Below are 19,530 nucleotides of genomic sequence, written 5' to 3' on the forward strand. Positions count from 1 at the left end.
GCAATTTCTTTTTCTCTTTCACAAAGAGAGGCTGGCCTATAAAGTGTTCAACAATTTACGCATGTGAGAAGAGAATATAAGGGGTGGGATTTCTCTGGACTAGAACAACTTCAAGCTGTAAAGTATATGCCCACAATTCCAAGTGGTTTTTTTTTCTCTATAAGTTTTTATCGCTACCTAAGACTCCATTAAAATGAATTCAGAAATACTGCGCGTGGTCTAATGCACTGTGTTATTCTAATTTTTGTGGAGGAGAATAATGTTAAATATAGAGAAAGACTTTTGTTAGAGCCTTATGTATTGTTGCGGTTAAGAGTTTTCTGCATCATCAAGCATTTCCTCGATGGTTTTTATATATGTTTTGGTATTCACAATTGTAATTCATATTGTGGGTCGTTGGTAGCTTTCTTTAACTATATAAATCGTCTGACTTCTCTATGAAATGTGCACCCATCCATTTCATGCTGCAGCTGTACATTTGAAGGAAGGCAGATTGAAAAGGAAATGGGTCATCAAAATGAGTTGATTTTTCTATTATTTTGGTAGAGTTGTTTTAGTCGTGTTGAGGATCTGGACCTTCAGGAATTTATTTTTGCATTGAAATTTTGGCTTCATCTTTTTCATCCTCAATGATATGAACTGACTGATAGTTTCTTCTTGTAAATATTTGCTGATCAAAATTTACAGACCAAACTTTTGTTGGTCTTGTTTGAAATGTGGGAAATATAACTTTGACAAAGTTTGGTCATTTGTGGAGTTTGCAACAACAATGTCCTCTTGGTGCTGTACATTCAGGTATTCCATGCATTTACAAATAGGAGGAGATAAAACAGAGTTTTTTCAATTGTTAATAGAGATCAATAATTGAAATGCTTGCTTTCAAAATTATTATTTTTTGCATTCACAATTCAAATCTCCGTTGTGGGACTTTGGTAATTTTAACAAGTTATATAAGTGGTGTAACTTCTTTATGAGATATTGTGCTTAGCGTATAATCAGATCCTTATAAAGAGTTTGGAAGCTTTTTCTGGTTGTTTTCAGAGAAAAAGTGGAGCAAGATCAATGGCTTTCGGCTTTGTAGTTGTGACAATGCTTTTACTTATTACTTCACCCAACATTTCTAGTGGTTTTGGCAATTCAGCATGAATACGTAAGCACAACTCTTCTTTTTTCTTCTTTTTAATACATTTTTTTAAAAATAGAATTTGAATTTGGTTGTGAGATGTGCGAATTATTAGTGCTTGTTCATTATATAGCATTAATTTTTACTACTCATAAGTTACAATAATAAATTATAGACACTTTAGTTGTGTATGAAATTAAAAATCTTTAAATTTAATGTATAATCTAAATTAGTTAAAATAGTTATTACTATTTTTTATCATTATTTTAAAAATATTTTTATATAAAAATTGACTTGATTATACATCTGATATAACTCATGTTCTATTAATTCAAATTGAATAGTGCCTCACCCAAAAATAACATCACTACCATAACTCATGTTAATTTATGTATTCAAATAGATTCAATGACCCAAACTTGACCTTACTTCTCATCCCGAAAAAAAAATATTTAATACTTATCCACCCAAAAAAATCAATTGAAGAAAAATTATTTCACTTTCCTTTGTTATCATCTAGAATGTTTGAATGGTTGATTAGTTTTAAATATAAATTTTCATAACTGGAAATGGCTCTAGATATGAATTTGCATACGTAGAAATAATCATTTTAAAAATAGCTCGGGATATGAATTTATCTGTAGAGATAATAATTTTGAAAGCAAACATTTTAATTACTGATCTCTGTCAACAAATGTGAAAAGTCTTTTTAATCTGCAGATTGAAAGCATAGAATACCTGAATGTACAGCAGCATGAGGACATTGTTGTTCCAAATTCCACAAATGACCAAACTTTGTCAAAGGTTTGCTTGAATCCCAGTTATATTTTCATTTGATTTTATATTTCATGTATTTCAAACAAGGCTATCTAAAGTTTGTTCTCTACATTTTGAATCAGCTGGCTTATCATCATATATACAAGGGGAAATGGCAGCAAAGAAAATGGGGAATCCAGATTATTGGGGATGAAAAAGATGAAGCCAAAATTTCAGTGCAAAAAAAAAATTCTGGAGGTCCATATTCTCAACACCACTTAAACAACTCTATGAAAATAATAAATAAATCAAATTATTTTGATGAGCCATTTCCTTTACAATCTTCCTTCTTTCAAATGTGCAACGCCATGAAATGTATGGGTACACATTTCATAAAGAAGTTACATGACTTATATAACTGGGTATATATTTCATAAATTTCTACATTTTATCTATAAATTGAATACACGTAAGGTTCCTACAGTTGCTTTATTTTTTTTCTTTTATCATGTGTTTTCTTTTCATGATTTCAGAGCTATTGTGTAGAAGATCTTGAAGAGATTGTTAGCATGAGGTTGTAGATGCAAATATGACAGAAGATGTTAAGGCCCTGTTTTTTTTGTTCATCCAAACAATGAATGATTTACTATTCTAGTGTTTTTCAAAGTCTTGCTTGAAGCGGGGAGATCCAAATAAGCTTGGAATGTTTTGGAAATCAAAGTAACAATAGCTAAGTTGCAAACTTGAAAAAGAAATTTTGAAATATTTCAAATGGGTATATTTGAATCAATCATTTCTTTAATAAACTAACGAATATTGTTGTCAAATGAAGATATATGAAGAGAATATAAGTAATCAAACATATAGAGAAAAAAATTCTTAGAAGTCTGCCCGTATTTGTTGTTGTCATAGAAAAATGAAAAAAAATTGGCTCAACTATCTGTAGATGAACTTTTGAGATCATTATTATCTTACAAATTCAGAATGAAAGATGATTAATTTATTTCTGAAGATTGCTTTCAAATCCCACGTTTCATGCATTAAAGAAAGAGGAGGTTGTACTTTAGAGGAAGGGGAGAGATGAAAGGAACAATCAGTTAAATTCAGAATTTTAATAAAAAGAACAATCATTCAGTACAGTTCTGTGATGTTAAATTCTATTTTTTCAGTTCATAAGGGTGATTACACTAACAATCTCATGGAAGCTTAGGCTATTTTATATGTCATGGAACAGTGTTGCTTGCGGGGATGGAGTAAGATTATCTATGAGTCTGATTCCCAAATGGTGGTGAACTTGCTTTCCTCGCAAGAGCTTGAGAATGTTAGTTGGCAGCTGACCACTGTTGTTAATCAGATTATTCTCTTTTCTACCTCTTTTTAGTTCATTAAGTTCACTTATATTCCTCGTGAATGGAACAGAGCTGCTGATTGTTTAGCCAAATGGGCTTCTAGTCATGATCCGGGTTGAAATATTATGGATAGGGGGTATGGATAGGGGGCAATTTTCCTTTGAGATGGTGCAAGAGTTTGATGATCTTCTTGCTCAGGATCAAGCTCTTTGTTGAGCTCTCCTTGTTGAATTTCTTTCTGTCTTAATAAATTTTTACCCCTCTTTTCCCAAAATTATAATCACTAAGATTTGATATATCTAACATTCAATGTCATTAGTGCAAGAAATATGGGCATTTTGCAACTAAACATGAGGAAAACCAAAATGAAGTAAATTGATAATTTGCAGTGTTTGTCAAGAAATTTATAGGGGTATAGGATTCTTAAACATTATTTGCAGTAATCACATTATAGCTAACAGTGAGTTATTTTCTAATTTGAATAGTTCTATGGAGTCTAAAGTGAAATTTCAAAATGACTCTGCAGTGTCTATAATGAGGATAAATGGATAAAAGAGGATAAATGAATAAAACAGATAGATTCCTAGCTTTTACTTGGTGTCTATTTTTAAACATAATTTGACAAGGATTAGACAATTAATGAAAAAAAGAGTTAATGAAAAAATGAGTATTTTAAACAATGATGTTTGTATAATTTAAGATACAAATTCTAATGACAAGTTAATTACAAGGGTTGAGATGATAAGGAATTGCATGCTCCCCAACTTGCTATATTCAAAGAACAAAGATCATATAAACTAAATATGGCTGGAGTTCTTAAAATCAACACTGATGGTTCTTCTTGGAAAAATTCTAGACCGGCTAGCATTGGGGGAGTTAGGCATGATGGCTCTGGTGATGTTCAGTTTCTATTTTCTATCTACAAGGGTTACCATACAAATAACCTTATGGAAGCCCTTGCTATCTTGGTTGCAATGGAACAGTGTTGTCAATATGGCTGGAGAAGAATTACTTGTGAGACTGACTCGCAGATGGTTGTGAATTTATTGAATAGATGGAACCTTGTGAATGTGGACTGGCATTTGGATATGGTTATTCAATAGATCACTCAATTATGCAATTCTCCAGATTTTGTGTCTTTTATGCATATCCCTTGGGAGTGAAATGGTGTGGTTGATTGCTTGGCTAAATGGGCCTCCGAGCATGCATTGGATTAGAACATTGTTGATCATAGGATACTTCCCACTGATTTATCTCATAAGCTGGCTCAACTTGTTGACCAAGATAGAGCTCTTTAGTGCTCTTTGTTTCCTCTATTGATCTATATACAATCACTTTCATTTTGATGATATTTTATTTTATTTCAAAAGAATAGACTGTAAAAAATTATCATCCATTACAAAACCAATCAATTTATGTAACAATTATATATCGTTGAAGTAATATGAAGAAAGTTTTCCAATAGGGAATTCATACAAAGCAAGGGTGCGAGTTAGTTCGCATTGATATATGGGTATGTGCAGGATCATGGTGTACCAAACTATGGCCTTAAGTGGCAGTGAAAAATCAGCAAATCAGGTTTATGTCAACTTGACACATAATTTTGAAGTGGTTATGGACTTTATATCAAAAAGTTGTAAGAAAATAATCTGTAAGAAATTGAATGTAGTTTCTAACTACTAGGACTTATCAAGAGAAAAAAATAATTAATTGGTCAAAAGTTTGAATTTTAATGCAGTACTAAAAAAATTTCAGGGCAAAAATAAAAAATAATTGTATGTCTGACCACCTTAATCAAAATCAAATCATAATTTTTTTTAATATAATTATAGATATGAAAAGTAGACTTATGCCCGGATGTGACGCATATTTTTTGATATTTTTATTCCAAATAAATAATTAAATATGAATTTTCTACCAAAAAAATTTTGGAAAAAAAAAGTCACGTGTCTGACCACCCTAACTAATAGAAAATTTTACCAAATTTAAATTTTTTATTTTTTTTCTTATACTAGCCGAAGTATAGAATGTGACACAACTCTTAGATTTAAAAAATGTTATACCGTTTGAAAATTATAGCTATTTTTCAATCAGTATGTCAATCAGCACTTTACAATAATTTTCATTGATAATTAACTAATAAATATTTATCGAACTCAGAATTTGACAGAAATCATATTGATGGAATCTAGAGAGTGATATTAAAAAATCTTTTTCGCTTTATTCAATTTTGATCAAAATAACATTGTCAGACGGCTACCCGAAATCTGAGTATCACTAAAACCCTCTTCAAACACATCTTTTGGGTTGATCGGATATCCGATTTCAAATCAAATATCCTATTACAAATCGGATATCCGATTCCAAATCCGATATCCGATATGTTGCGGGTGGGAAATTTCAAATCCCAACCCATTTTGGAGGGAAAATTGGGTTTAAACATCATAGTTTATGATTTATAAATTATTTCACTTATATTACTATGTAAAGACGTATTTTAATATTATATATATATATATATATATATATAATGTAATGTAAAGATATAAGATATAATCTAACAATATATAATAATATATTATGTTAATCTTATTACAATCTATAAATATAATTTATATTATTATTATTTTTACTAAATATAATAATGTAATATATATATATATATATATATTATTATATTAATATGTATGTTATTAATATATATATATAATAACATAATATTTTCATTAAATATAATAACGTAATACATATATATATATGTTATTAATATATATAATAATGTAATATTTTTATTAAGTATAATAACGTAATATATATATAATATATATTATTATATTAATATGTATGTTATAAATAGATATGTATATTATTAATATATATAAGTCAAAGGGGGTCATAGGTCAACCATTGACCCCCTTTGACGCATTAAACAATGACATATGTCTTTAGGGGTCCTAGGACCCCTAGGGACATATTACAATGGTTAATATGCGTCACCTTATGACCCCTTTTGACCCATTAAATGACGATATATGTCCCTATAGGTCTTAGGACCCCGAGGGACATATTTGAATCGTTCATATGGATCAAAGGAGGTCATAGGGTGACCTATGACCCCCTTTGACCCATTAAACGATGACATATGTCTCTAGGGGTCCTAGGACCCCTAGGGACATATTCAAATGGTTACTGTGGGTCAAAGGGGGTCATAGGTCCCTTTGACCCATTAAATGACAACATATGTCCCTAGGGATCCTAGGAACCCTAGGGACATATTCGAATAGGTAATATGGATCAAAGGGGGTCATAGGGTGACTTATGACTCTCTTTGACCTATTAAACGATGACATATGTCTCTAGGGGTCCTAGAACCCCTAAGGACATATTTGAATGGGTAATATGGGTCAAAGGACCCATTAAATGACGACATATGTTGCTAGGGGTCCTCAGACCCCTAGGAACATATTTGAATGGGTCATATGGGGTCAAAGGGGGTCATAGGTCACCAATATGAACGATTCAAATATGTCTCTAAGGGTCCTAAGACCCCTAGGGACATATTCGAATCGTTCATAAGGGTAATGGACTAATAAATAAAAATTATTATTAAAATATGTTTTATTAACCCCTCTTGGACGTGAGTTAGGGTTATGCCCTCTTTTAAGGGGTTTGGAGGCATTTTGGGCTGATTCCAAAACTTGATTTTTGCTCATTTCTTTGTTGTTCTTCAAAGGCTGCCAAACCTGTGGAGAAGGAGACCCAAGAACGGGAGTTTGCAAGTTTCCAGGAAGGCTAAGGATGGAAGTTTGAAGCCATTCCATGTGCATGCTCATGCAGAGTTTGCCTTTGTGCTGAACAGAGCAGATTTGTGAGTTTTCGGGCGTATTTTTTGTAAGAGTTTGGTGTTACCAATTGAGTATTTCATATCAATTTGGGTTGCTGCTATATATCAGACATTAAGATGTTAAAATAGAGCTGAATATATGTATTTGGCTATGATTATACTTCTATGATAGATTATTAGTATTTTTGTGGTGTTTCCGGCTATTTTGTGTTGTTTTCAGGAGCTCAATGAGCATTGTTTTTGTCTTCCGTTTGGGAGTTGTTGTGTAAATTTTATATAGATGTGGAAATGTCATTTTGTAGGCTGTTATGCTACTGAAATTTTGATAAAAATGTCCACTTTTAGATTTATTAATAATATGTGAAGCTGTAAAATTTTTGGCACTATTTTTAGCATACCCGATTTGGGGTTTATTGAGAAATTGGTGGATCTTTGAAATATTGGTTGTTTGATCTTAAAGATCTGATTAGAGGCTTGAAATATCATATAAAATTAGAAAAAAGGACATTTCAGTGGTATCAGAGCTATGATCTTGCCAGTCTGAGGGTTTGTAGAAGTTTGCACATCAGTTTTGACAACTACCCAAATCTTGCACGTCATAATTTATGGTTGCATTTTGCTTCTAATCAGCTGCATGTCAAAATTTATGGTTGCATGCTACTTCTAATCATTTGCATGTTAGTTCTTGGTGAATTCGGTGGTTGCATGTTGCTTCTAATTAGTTGCATGTCAAAATCTATGGTTGCATGCTACTTCTAATCATTTGCATGTTACTTCTTGGTGTTTAAAGAAGTTATAACCTATTGGGGTTACACTCTACTTTATCCAGAATGGACAGGTATAGTACAGATTCTTAGAGGACACGATCTTGGACAATTGATATCCAGAGTCAGAATAGTAGAAAGGATGGTTATTTAGACATTCAAGATAAACTTAGGAAAATAAGCCATGACATGTCTGAACAGTTGGTTGAGCACCACCATATGATGAATGACATGTTGTTTGACCCAGCTAAGGTGGATAAGTTGACTAGATTTCTATTTGGCAGATTTTCTCACAGGGAAGATTACACAATTACCAAGAACTTGCATGAAGAGTTTGAGAAACTAGCTTATAGCTAGGCAGAGGTCTCAGATTCTACTCTGCCACAGGAGGTAGTGGGTTTAGATGATGATTATGAGGATGTTATTGTGCATGATGGTGAGAGACCTGGTAGAGATGAGCAGACATTGAGCATTCATGACTTTGCTGAGAAAGAGTACCAGGCACAGTTAGATGCTTCGTCACATGAGGTTGAGGCAGGTAGTACTTCACATGATTTGTCCAGCCAGCTGAAAGTGAACAAAGATAGAATTGTGACTTCATTATCTCATCATGACAGAATGCGAGATATGATAGAGGATCACATTCAAATGATTCAGTTACAGGGTAGACATAAGAGAGTTCAAGCAAAGTCTTCTTGTGCTAACTTACAAGCGATTAGGGAAGGAATGGGAACGATGAGGTTGAGTTATTTACATCTTCTATCAGATCGTAACCATCTTCTTAGCCTTGTCAGAGACTATTCAGATTCCTCGAGGAGGAAGGAGGAGGAAGTTGATAGGCTTTCTCACGAGCTTAAGGACACTTGAGTTTCTTTGGTGAATACTCCATTGGCATTACAAGACTTGGAGAGACATGGGGATAAGCATGGCATGGAATTGAGTTTAGTTTCATCTTGCACTCCTGATACTTAGCTTTCTGCGAATGGTAGATTATATGTGGTCATTGATAATGTTGTGAGTTCATCTTGCATTCACACCCAGGATATAGGGACAATGTCAGATAGGTATGTGGAGTTAGTTGGTATTGGTCATATTACTCAGGTGAGGAGTTTGCTTGAGTTACTAGCTGATTATAGTTTATGGATATGGACTCGAGATTTTTATATTGGCATTTGGGATTCAGTTGACTAGAACACTTTTTGGTAGCAGTGATTGTTTGGGTGCTATCATGGATTTGATTAGCAGATTGCACGATGTTGTCTTTTCTTGTGCTAGAAGCTTATCCGATGTTGGTATTAGTTTTTATACACCAGTGTTGGGCTTTGTTCATATATCGAGTCGACCATTTTTGCTGGAATGTGTTGATGATCTTTCATATTTGGCAGTGTGTACAGATGAGTCTTAGGATCATATTGGCATTGATGACATCCAGGAGGATGCAGTGGGCAGTTTTGAAGACTTAGTTTCCTTGGTGGTTTCTTTTGGTACAGAGGAGTTGGATAGCAGTGCTACAATTTTTGATACTCTGTATGTTGATATGAGCTTTGGAGTTGATTCGCATGATATGGATGGTAATACTCTAGAGACCAGTAACCTTGAGGATACTCCTTTAGAGAGTGCATCAGAGGAGGTTTGTAGGATACAGTCTAGCCAGTGCCATCATGTGTCTAGTCAGTTGAGAGTTAGTGAGCGAGACATTGCTATCACTTGCCAACATTTCGATGCTGCTCGTCAATTGTTAGCAGTTTATGGATGGGGTTCTCCTACTAGTGATGAGAAGGGAGGTAGTTATCTTTCCTTGATAGAGTTCCACTCTTTATGGGAGGCTATCCGGATTCTAAGACAGGATTATATGCAATTGGTAGCTGAGAGAGATTATCTTATGGAGTGGGGCAGTACAGCATATAATGAGTTGTTGGCCAAGGAAGATGAAGTGAGTGAGCTTACTCAATAGCTTGAGGTGACTTTTAAGATTCTTGAGAGTACATTGTTGGCTTTCAAGGAGTCACAATTTCATTTGGCTAAGGTGACCATGGAGTTAGAGCAACTACAGTCTTTACCAGATTTTGTACAGTCACAAGCTGTGGTGTCTGGTGATCCGAGGATGTCCATGGTCGAGATTGTCAAAGATAGTGGAGATGGGGATGCATCCATCTTTGATACTAATATTGGCATTCGGGTTCGTCCCCACTAGAGTTAGGTTCAGTTGAGTTGGGTGTTGTAGAAGATTTTTGTGGTATGCCTGACATGGTGGTGACCTCTAGTACTAATGGCATGAAGACTAAAGACGTATCAAAGACCATGTGTGATGTTGGTGAGCTGACAATTGGCATGGTTCCTGCTAGTAATACTACTTCCTTGGTGATGTCTTCAGAGGTAGTAGTCAGTTCCAACTTGGTTAGTGATAAATTGCAGTTAGTTACATCTGGATTATAGTCTAAGCCACTGACTATGATTGGTGCATTCTATCGGCATTACATTGTGAGGTATGCTCGTCAATTCACCTTTGATGACCATGTTGATGAGATAATGATACAGAGATGTACTTTGGCTCCTAGTGCTTATCATCAGTTATGGGATAGTTTGACGCCTCGGGATGAGAGTTGTGATGGGCACGACATGGCGATAGGTTCTACAGTTGATAACTTGATAATACATGACTTAGAGTAGGAGTTTTGGAGTGATGCTTCGGCGGATGTTGTTATTGATTCTACTCTTTTGGCTATGACATCTCCTCACTTAGCTGGTGATCAGTCACAGTGGGTTGTATCACTTGTTCATGGTGAGCTGTTGACTGAGGTTGATTTTTTTTATCAACATTATATTGCAGGGTATGTACATCAGTTAGCATTTGATCCTTGTGTTGAGGAGTTGATGGCAGGCAAATTTGGTTTGGGTTCCATTTCTTGTTGTTTATCTTGTGATGGCTTTTCACCATCAGGGGTGCATGGGAGTTATGGTTATGAGATAGTGGCCGATGATCTATAGAGTTGTGTTGACTGCAGGAGTTGTACAGTGTGTGGATTCTCCATACTTGGTATAGTTTCATTCGAGAGCATTCACCATTGTTGCAGAGTTGGATTGTACATTTTGTATAAGCCAGTGGAATGCATTGATAGTATTTACTGTGTTGGTAGTTTGATTTGTCCACTTTACTTGGGTTTTGATGCTCTAAGAGTTTGTGTCTCGTGGGTTTTTTACTATGGAAGTTGTGACTTTTGTGTTTGGTTGAGCAGTAATTGTCAGTTTGATTATGGATTCCTCTTGGTTATATTGCAGAGGATATTGCAGGAGCCTGTGTTAATTGACAATAGTATAGTTCATGACTACATTTGGGATCTAGGTGGATTTATTGGTTTATTGTTCAACCATTTCTCGAGGACAAGAAATATTTGGAAAGGGAGGACTTGTTATGTCCCATTTTCAAATAATTAAAAATAATAATCTTTTCTAAGGCAGGCAGGCTCAAAAAGGTGAAGTTTCAGAAAAAGGGGATAATCTTTGGAAGCTAATGGACTAATAAATGAAAATTATTATTAAAATGTGTTTTATTAACCCCTCTTGGACGTGAGTTAGGGTTATGCCCTCTTTTAAGGGGTTTGAAGGCATTTTGAGCTGATTCTAGAACTTGATTTTTGCTCATTTCTTTGTTGTTCTTCAGAGGCTGCCAAACCTGTGGAGAAGGAGACCCAAGAATGGGAGTTTGCAAGTTTTTAGGAATGCTAAGGATGGGAGTTTGAAGCCATTCCATGTGTATGCTCATGCAGAGTTTGCCTTTGTGCTGAACAGAGCAGATTTGTGAGTTTTCGAGTGTGTTTTTTCTAAGAGTTTGGTGTTTTCGGTTGAGTATTTCATATCAGTTTGGGTTGTTGTTGTAAGGAAACTTGGCAATAAAGAATATAACCGTTTCCACATAACCCATAATAGATCTAAAATAAATACGGAATTAAAATCCACATGCAAGAGAATAGACAACATACCCACAAAATTGTGACACAAGATATACCCTGGGAAACCCTCATTGAGGGAAAAACCCAGCCTCCAAAAGCATCCATTACCATGTATTATTCAGCAAAAAATACCATTGTCATACAACCATGGAAGCTTTCATGGCCATAGCCACAACCGAGCAAACTATGTGAACAAGCATGAATCCACACATCCCATGCCATGCTTCCAACCTTCACAAATGCTCCCTTGGCTAACCTGTCAAGCTTTGTGCCACTTGACTCTTGCCTTTTGTCTTCTCCTTGTCACTCTTACACTCTCTACAACAACTACCCTTGTGGCTGCTTATATAGTAGCAAGTCCCACAAAACCACCAAGTGGTATTACATAAACCATGTGCTACCTAACCCACTGACCCCACATTTAATATTGGGCATTTAATTCTTTTCCCCAATATTAAATAATTACATAAAATATTATCACAATGTTACAATACAACTCATCAAGAATATTCTACGGAAATCTTTACATGTTGCACGTCCATCTAGGTACAACATTATATAATAAAATAAAATAATAAAATAACAATATTATGCAATGTGTGCAACACCCATTATCTCAACAGCTGTTATATATTAGACATTAAGATGTTAAAATAGAGCTGAATATATGTATTTGGCTATGATTATATTTCTGTGATAGATTATTAGTGTTTTTGTGGTGTTTCTGGCTATTTTGTGTTGTTTTCAGGAGCTCGATGAGCATTATTTTTGTCCTTCATTTGGGAGACGTTGTGTAAATGTTATACAGATCTAGAAATATCATTGTATAGGCTGTTATGCTACTAAAATTTTGATAAAAATGTCCACTCTCAGATTTATTAATAATATGTGAAGCTGTAAAATTTTTGGCACTATTTCAGGCATACCCGATTTGGGGTTTACTAAGAAATTGGTGGATCTTTGAAATATTGATTGTTTGATCTTAAAGATCTGATTAGAGGCTTGAAATATCATATAAAATTAAAAAAAAGGATATTTCAAGGTCAAAGGGGGTCATAGGTTGACCCATTAAACGACGACATATGTCTCTGGAGGTCCTATAACCCCTAAGGATATATTCAAATCATTCATATGGGTCAAAGGGGGTCATAGGGTGACCTAGCACACCCTTTGACCCATTAAATGACGACATATGTCCCTAGGGGTCTTAGGACCCCTAGGGACATATTGGAATCGTTCATATGGGTCAAAGGGGGTCAGAGGGTGACCTATGACCCCCTTTGACCCATTAAATGACAACATATGTCCCTAGGGGTCATCGGACCCCTAAAGACATATTTGAATCGTTCATATGGGTCAAAGGGGGTCATAGGGTGACCCTATGACCCCCTTTGACCCATTAAATGATGACATATGTCCCTAGGGGTCCTAGGGACATATTTGAATGGGCCATATGGGTCAAAGGGGGTCATAGGGTGACCTATGATCACCTTTGACCAATTAAAAGACGATATATGTCCCTAGGGGTCCTAGGACCCATAGGGACATATTTGAATTATTCATATGGGTTAAAGGGGGTCCTAGAGTGACCTATGACCCCTTTTGACCCATTAAATGACGTCATATGTCCCTAGGGGTCCTAAGACCCCTAAGGACATATTCGAATCGTTCATATGGGTCAAAAGGGGTCATAGGGTGACCTATGACCCCCTTTGACCCATTAAATGACGGCATATATCTTTAGGGGTCCTATGACCCCTGAGGACATATTCGAATGGGTAATATGAGTCAAAAGAGGTCATAGGTCCCTTTGACCCTTTAAATGACAACATATGTCCCTTAGGGGTCCTAGGACCCCTAGGGGACATATTTGAATGAGTAGTATGGGTCAAAGGGGGTCATAGGGTGACCTATGACTCTTTTTGACCCATTAAACAATGACATATGTCTCTAGGCATCCTAGAACCCCTAGAGACATATTTGAATGGGTAATATGGGTCAAAGGGAGTCATAGGGTGACCTATGACCCTGTTTGACCCATTAAATGATGACTTATGTCTCTAGGGGTCCTCGGACCTCTAGGAACATATTCTAATGGGTCATATGGGTCAAGGGGGTCATAGGTGACCTACGACCCCCTTTGACCCATTAAACAACGACATATGTCTCTAAGGGTCCTAAAACCCCTAGGGACATATTTGAATCATTCATATGGGTCAAAAGGGGTCATAGGTCACCTTTGACCCATTAAACGATGACATATGTCTCTAGGGGTCTTATAACCCCTAGGGACATATTCGAATCGTTCATATGGGTGAAAGGGGGTCATAGGGTGACCTATGACACCCTTTGACCCATTAAACGCGACATATGTCCCTAGGGGTCCTAGAACCCCTAGGGACATATTCGAATCATTCATATGGGTCAAAAGTGGTCATAAGGTGAAATATAACCCCCTTTGACCCATTAAACGATGACATATGTCCTTAGGGGTCCTAGGACCCCTAAGGACATTTGAATCATTCATATGGGTCAAAGGGGGTCATAGGGTGCCTTATGATGCTCTTTGACCCATTAAACAACGACATATATCCCTAGCGGTCCTAGGAACATATTCGAATGCGCCATATGGGTCAAAGGCAGTCATAGGGTGACCTATGACCCCCTTTGACCCATTAAACGACGACATATGTCCCTAGGGGTCCTAGGACCTCGAAGGACATATTCGAATTATTCATATGGGTCAAAGAGGGTCATAGGGTTCCTTATGACACCCTTTGAGTCATTAAACGACGACATATGTCCCTAGGGGTCCTCGGACCCATAGGAACATATCTGAATCGTTCATATGAGTCAAAAAGGGCAATAGGGTGACCTATGACCCCCTTTGACCCATTAAATGATGACATATGTCCCTAGGGGTCCTAGGACCCCTAGGGACATATTTGAATCGTTCACATGGGTCAAAAGGTGACCTATGAGCCCCTTTGACCCATTAAACGACGAAATATGTCCCTAAGGGTCCTAGGACCACGAGGGACATATTCGAATGGGCCATATGGGTCAAAGGGGGTCATAAGGTAACTTATGATCTCTTTTAACCCATTAAATAACGACATATGTTACGAGAGGTTTTAGGACCCCTAAAGACATATTCGAATCATTCATATGGGTCAAAGGGGGTCATAGGGTGACCTATGACCCCTTTTGACCCATTAAATGATGACATATGTCCCTAGGGGTCCTAGGACATATTTGAATCGTTCCTATGGGTCAAAGGGGGTCATAGGGTGACCTATCGTTCTTATGGGTCAAAGGGGGTCATAGGGTGACCTATGACTCATTTTGACCCATTAAACGACGACATATGTCTCTAGGGGTCATTGGACCCCTAAGGACATATTTGAATCGTTCATATTGGTCAAAGGGGGTCATAAGGTGACTTATGACCCCCTTTGACTCATTAAATGATGAAATATATCCCTAAAGGTCCTAATACCTATAAGGACATTCGAATTGTGCATATGGGTCAAAAAGGGTCATAGGGTGACCTATGACCCCGTTTAACCCATTAAACGACGACATATGTCCCTAGGGGTCTTAGGGACATATTCGAATCATTCATATGGATCAAAAGGGGTCATAGGGTAACCTATGACATCCTTTGACCCATTAAATGACGACATATATCCTTAGGGGTCTTAGGACCCCTACGGGCATATTCGAATGGGTCATACCCTATGACCCCCCCTTCTACCCATTAAACGACGACACATGTCCCTCAAAATTTTAGGACCCCTAAGGACATATTTGAATCGTTCACATGGGTCAAAGAGGGTCATACGGTGACCTATGACCCTCTTTGACCCATTAAACGATGACATAGGATGCCTAGGGACATATGTCGTCGTTTAATGGGTCAAATGAGGTCATAGGTCACCTTATGACCCCCTTTGACCCATATGAACGATTCGAATATGTCGTTAGGGGTCCTAGAACCCCTAGGGACATATTCGAATCATTCATATTGGTCAAAGGGGGTCATAGGGTGATTTATGACCCCCTTTGACCCATTAAAAGATGACATATGTCGCTAATGATCTTAGGACCCATAGGGACATATTTGAATCGTGCATATGGGTCAAAGGGGGTCATAGGGTGACCTATGACCCCTTTTGACCCATTAAATGATGACATATGTCCCTAGGGGTCCTATGACCCCTAAGGACATATTCGAATCGTTCATATAGGTCAAAGGGGGTCATAGGGTGCCTTATGACCCCCTTTGACTCATTAAATGATGACATATGTCCTTAGGGGTCCTAGGACCCATACGGACATATTCGAATCGTTCATATGGGTCAAAGGGAGACATAGGGTGACTTATGACCCTCTTTGACCCATTAAATGATGACATATGTCCCTAGGGGTCCTAGGACCCCTAAGGACATATTCGAATCGTTCATATGGGTCAAAGGGGGTCATACGGTGAACTATAACCCCCTTTGACCCATTAAACGATGACATATCTCTCTAGGGGTCCTAGGACCCCTACGGACATATTCGAATGGGTAATATGGGTCAAAGGGGGTCATAGGTCCCTTTAACCCATTAAATGATGACATATGTCTCTAGGGGTACTAGGACCCCTAGGGACATATTCGAATGGGTAATATGGGTCAAAGGGGCTCATAGGGTGACCTATGACTCTCTTTGACCCATTAAACGATGACATATGTCTCTAGGGGTCCTAGAACCCCTCATGACATATTTGAATGGGTAATATGGGTTAAAGTACCCATTAAACGATGACATATGTCGCTAGGGGTCCTCGGACCCCTAAGAACATATTCGAATGGGTCATATGGGTCAAAGGGGGTCATAAGGTAACCTATGACCCCCTTTGACCCATATGAATGATTCAAATATGTCTCTAGGGGTCCTAGGACGCCTAGGGACATATTTGAATCGTTCATATGGGTCAAGGGGGTCACAGGTGACCTATGACCCCTTTTGACCCATTAAACGATGACATATGTCTCTAAGGGTCCTAGAACCCCTAGGGACATATTCGAATTGTTCATATGGGTCAAAGGGTGTCATAGAGTGACCTATGACCCCATTTGACCCATTAAACGACAACATATGTCTCTTGTGGTCCTATAACCCCTAGAGACATATTCGAATCGTTCATATGGATAAAAAGGGGTCATAAGGTGATCCGTGACACCCTTTGACCCATTAAATGACGACATATGTCCCTATAGGTCTTAGGACCCCTAGGGACATATTCGATCGTTCATATGGATGAAACGAAGTCATAGGGTGACCTATGACCTCTTTTGACCCATTAAATAATGACATATATCCCTAAGGGTCTTGGGACCCCTAAGGACATATTCGAATCATTCATATGGGTCAAAGGGGGTCATAGGGTGCCCTATGACCCCCTTTGACACATTAAATGACGACATATGTCCTTAGGGGTCTTAGAAATATATTTGAATGAGCCATATGGATCAAAGGGGGTCATAGGGTGACCTATGACCCTATGACCCCCATTGACCCATTAAACGATGACATATGTCACTAGGGGTCCTAGGGACATATTCGAATGGGCCATATGGGTCAAAGGGGGTCATAGGGTGACCTATGACCTCCTTTGACCCATTAAACGATGACATATGTCCCTAGGGGTCCTAGGACCCCTAGGGACATATTCGAATCATTCATATTGGTCAAAGGGGGTCATAAGGTGCTTTATGACACCCTTTGACCCATTAAACGACAACATATGTCCTTAGGGGTCCTAAGACCCATAGGGACATATTTGAATTGTTCATATAGGTTAAAGAGATTAAATGATAACAAATGTCCCTAGGGGTCCTCGAACCCCTAAGGACATATTTGAATCGTTCATATGGGTCGAAGGGGGTCATAGGGTGACCTATGACCCCCTTTGACCTATTAAATGATGACATATGTCCCTAGGGGTCTTAGGACCCCTAGGGACATATTCGAATAGGCCATATGGGTCAAAGGAGTTCATAGGGTGACTTATGACCCCCTTTGACCCATTAAATGATGACATATGTCCCTAGGGGTTCTAGGACCCCTAAGGACATATTAAAATTGTTCATATGGGTCAAAGGGGGTCATAGGTCACTTGACCCATTAAACGACGAAATATGTCCCTAGGGATATATTCAAATCGTTCCTATGGGTCAAAGGGGGTCATAGGGTGACCTATGACTCCCTTTGACCCATTAACAATGACATATGTCCCTAAGGGTCATAGGACCCCTAAGGATATATTTGAAACCCTTAAGGTTCTAGCTCTGCTTCTATGATTGGAAACAAAAAAAAATAGGACCTCCTCAGCAGCGTGAGACATGTCAAAAATGACTCACGAAGAGAGCCATGTGCTCGTGCACTTATTGAAAAACAGAAACAAGCAGGAAGCAACTAGATTAACTATGTACATAGATTCACAAACCTTCAGAAATAGGGCTTCAGATAGATCCCATTGACTGGAATGGGTAGAACTTCACCACTTGGCCTGCTTAGTTGGAATGTGTTGGCCTGTTTGCAACTGGAAATCAGATAAGGGCCACTCCATAATGGGTCAAATTTGGAGTGCCTTCCAGGTTTTGCTCTGTCTGAGTCCCACTTGAGAACTAAATCTCCCTCTCTGAAGATTCTGGCCCTTGCCTTCTTGTCAAAACTCTTCTTCATCTGTTGCTGGTGAATCTCTAGAGTTTTCATGGCTTTGTTTCTCTTTTCTTCCAACTCAATTAGTTCTGCCATTCTTACTGACATGGCATCATCTTCAACCAGTTCCAGCTGATGAGCCAACTCCAAGGATGGGAACTCCAATGAGATTGGGAGTCTAGCTTCCCTACCATATACTAGCACAAAAGGTGAATTCCCAATAGATCTCTTGGGTGTTATCCTATCAGCCCATAGAGCAGTCCTTAATTTCTTGTGCTAGGTCCTCTAATTGTCTTCTATTGTCCTCTTCATAATTCTGATTAGATTCTTGTTGGAAGATTCAGCCAAACCATTACCCTGAGGATAGTAGTTCGATGATGTGCTCAGGTAGATATTGTGATTCATGGCCCATGCACAAATTTGGGTTCCAACAAAAGACTTGGCATTATCTAAGATGATAGTAGAAGGAGCACCAAATCTAGATACAATTCCATCAAGGAATTCAACAACTGATGGCTCTGTGGCATCCTTCAAGGCAACTACCTCTGTCCACCTAGTGAAATAATCAGTAGCAGCCAAGATCCATTTATGATCTGCACTAGATGGAGGATTAATGGGGCCTATAAAATCCAACCCCCACTGAGTGAAGGGCTGATCCACCTGAATAGGATGAAGAGGAAGAGCTGCAAGTCTCTGTTTGCCTGAGAAAAAAGCACATTTCTCACATTTCCTCACATACCTGTAACAATCATGGAACAGAGATGGCCAATAATATCCAGCCCTCATGATCTTCATAGTGGTTGTTCTTGCAAAGAAGTGGCCGCCATTAGGGCCATCATGGAATTCTTTAATCACCCTTTCAGCCTGATCCTCTTCAACACATCTCAACAGGGTCCCATTAAAATCCCTCCTGAATAGGATATCGTCAATCACAACATAGGGAATGGATTGTAGTCTATATTGTCTTCTTTTAGCTTTGTCCAATCCCTGAGGGTATCCATTCCCTAATAAGAAATTCTTCATGTCATTTATC

General features: G+C 37.7%; 1 protein-coding gene across 2 annotated transcripts; it reads left to right on the forward strand.

Moving 5' to 3' along the window:
• The first annotated feature begins 242 nt into the window (after positions 1 to 242).
• Positions 243 to 2,362, forward strand: LOC149550396 (uncharacterized). 2 transcript variants are annotated; one of them, XR_016354517.1, is made up of 3 exons: positions 243 to 1,150; positions 1,844 to 1,927; positions 2,023 to 2,362. XR_016354517.1 is itself a non-coding variant. In XM_089795077.1 (3 exons), exons 1-3 carry the CDS (start codon positions 1,143 to 1,145, stop codon positions 2,314 to 2,316), a joined length of 402 nt encoding a protein of 133 aa, XP_089651203.1. In that variant the 5' UTR covers positions 243 to 1,142; the 3' UTR covers positions 2,317 to 2,362. The 2 variants fall into 2 exon arrangements, 1 of the variants encoding a protein (XP_089651203.1); XM_089795077.1 differs by having other exon boundaries at positions 1,828 to 1,927.
• Positions 2,363 to 19,530: the final 17,168 nt, after the last annotated feature.

The sequence above is a fragment of the Cupressus sempervirens genome, chromosome 7 (genome assembly GCF_028749045.1).
Source record: "Cupressus sempervirens isolate cs-2001-9-10 chromosome 7, ASM2874904v1, whole genome shotgun sequence".
Taxonomy (NCBI): domain Eukaryota; kingdom Viridiplantae; phylum Streptophyta; class Pinopsida; order Cupressales; family Cupressaceae; genus Cupressus; species Cupressus sempervirens.

Excerpts from the sequence above, each read along its gene's own strand:
- LOC149550396 (XM_089795077.1), top strand. Across the intron at positions 1,928-2,022 it reads ATGACCAAACTTTGTCAAAG|CTGGCTTATCATCATATATA; the intron begins GTTTGCTTGAAT and ends ATTTTGAATCAG.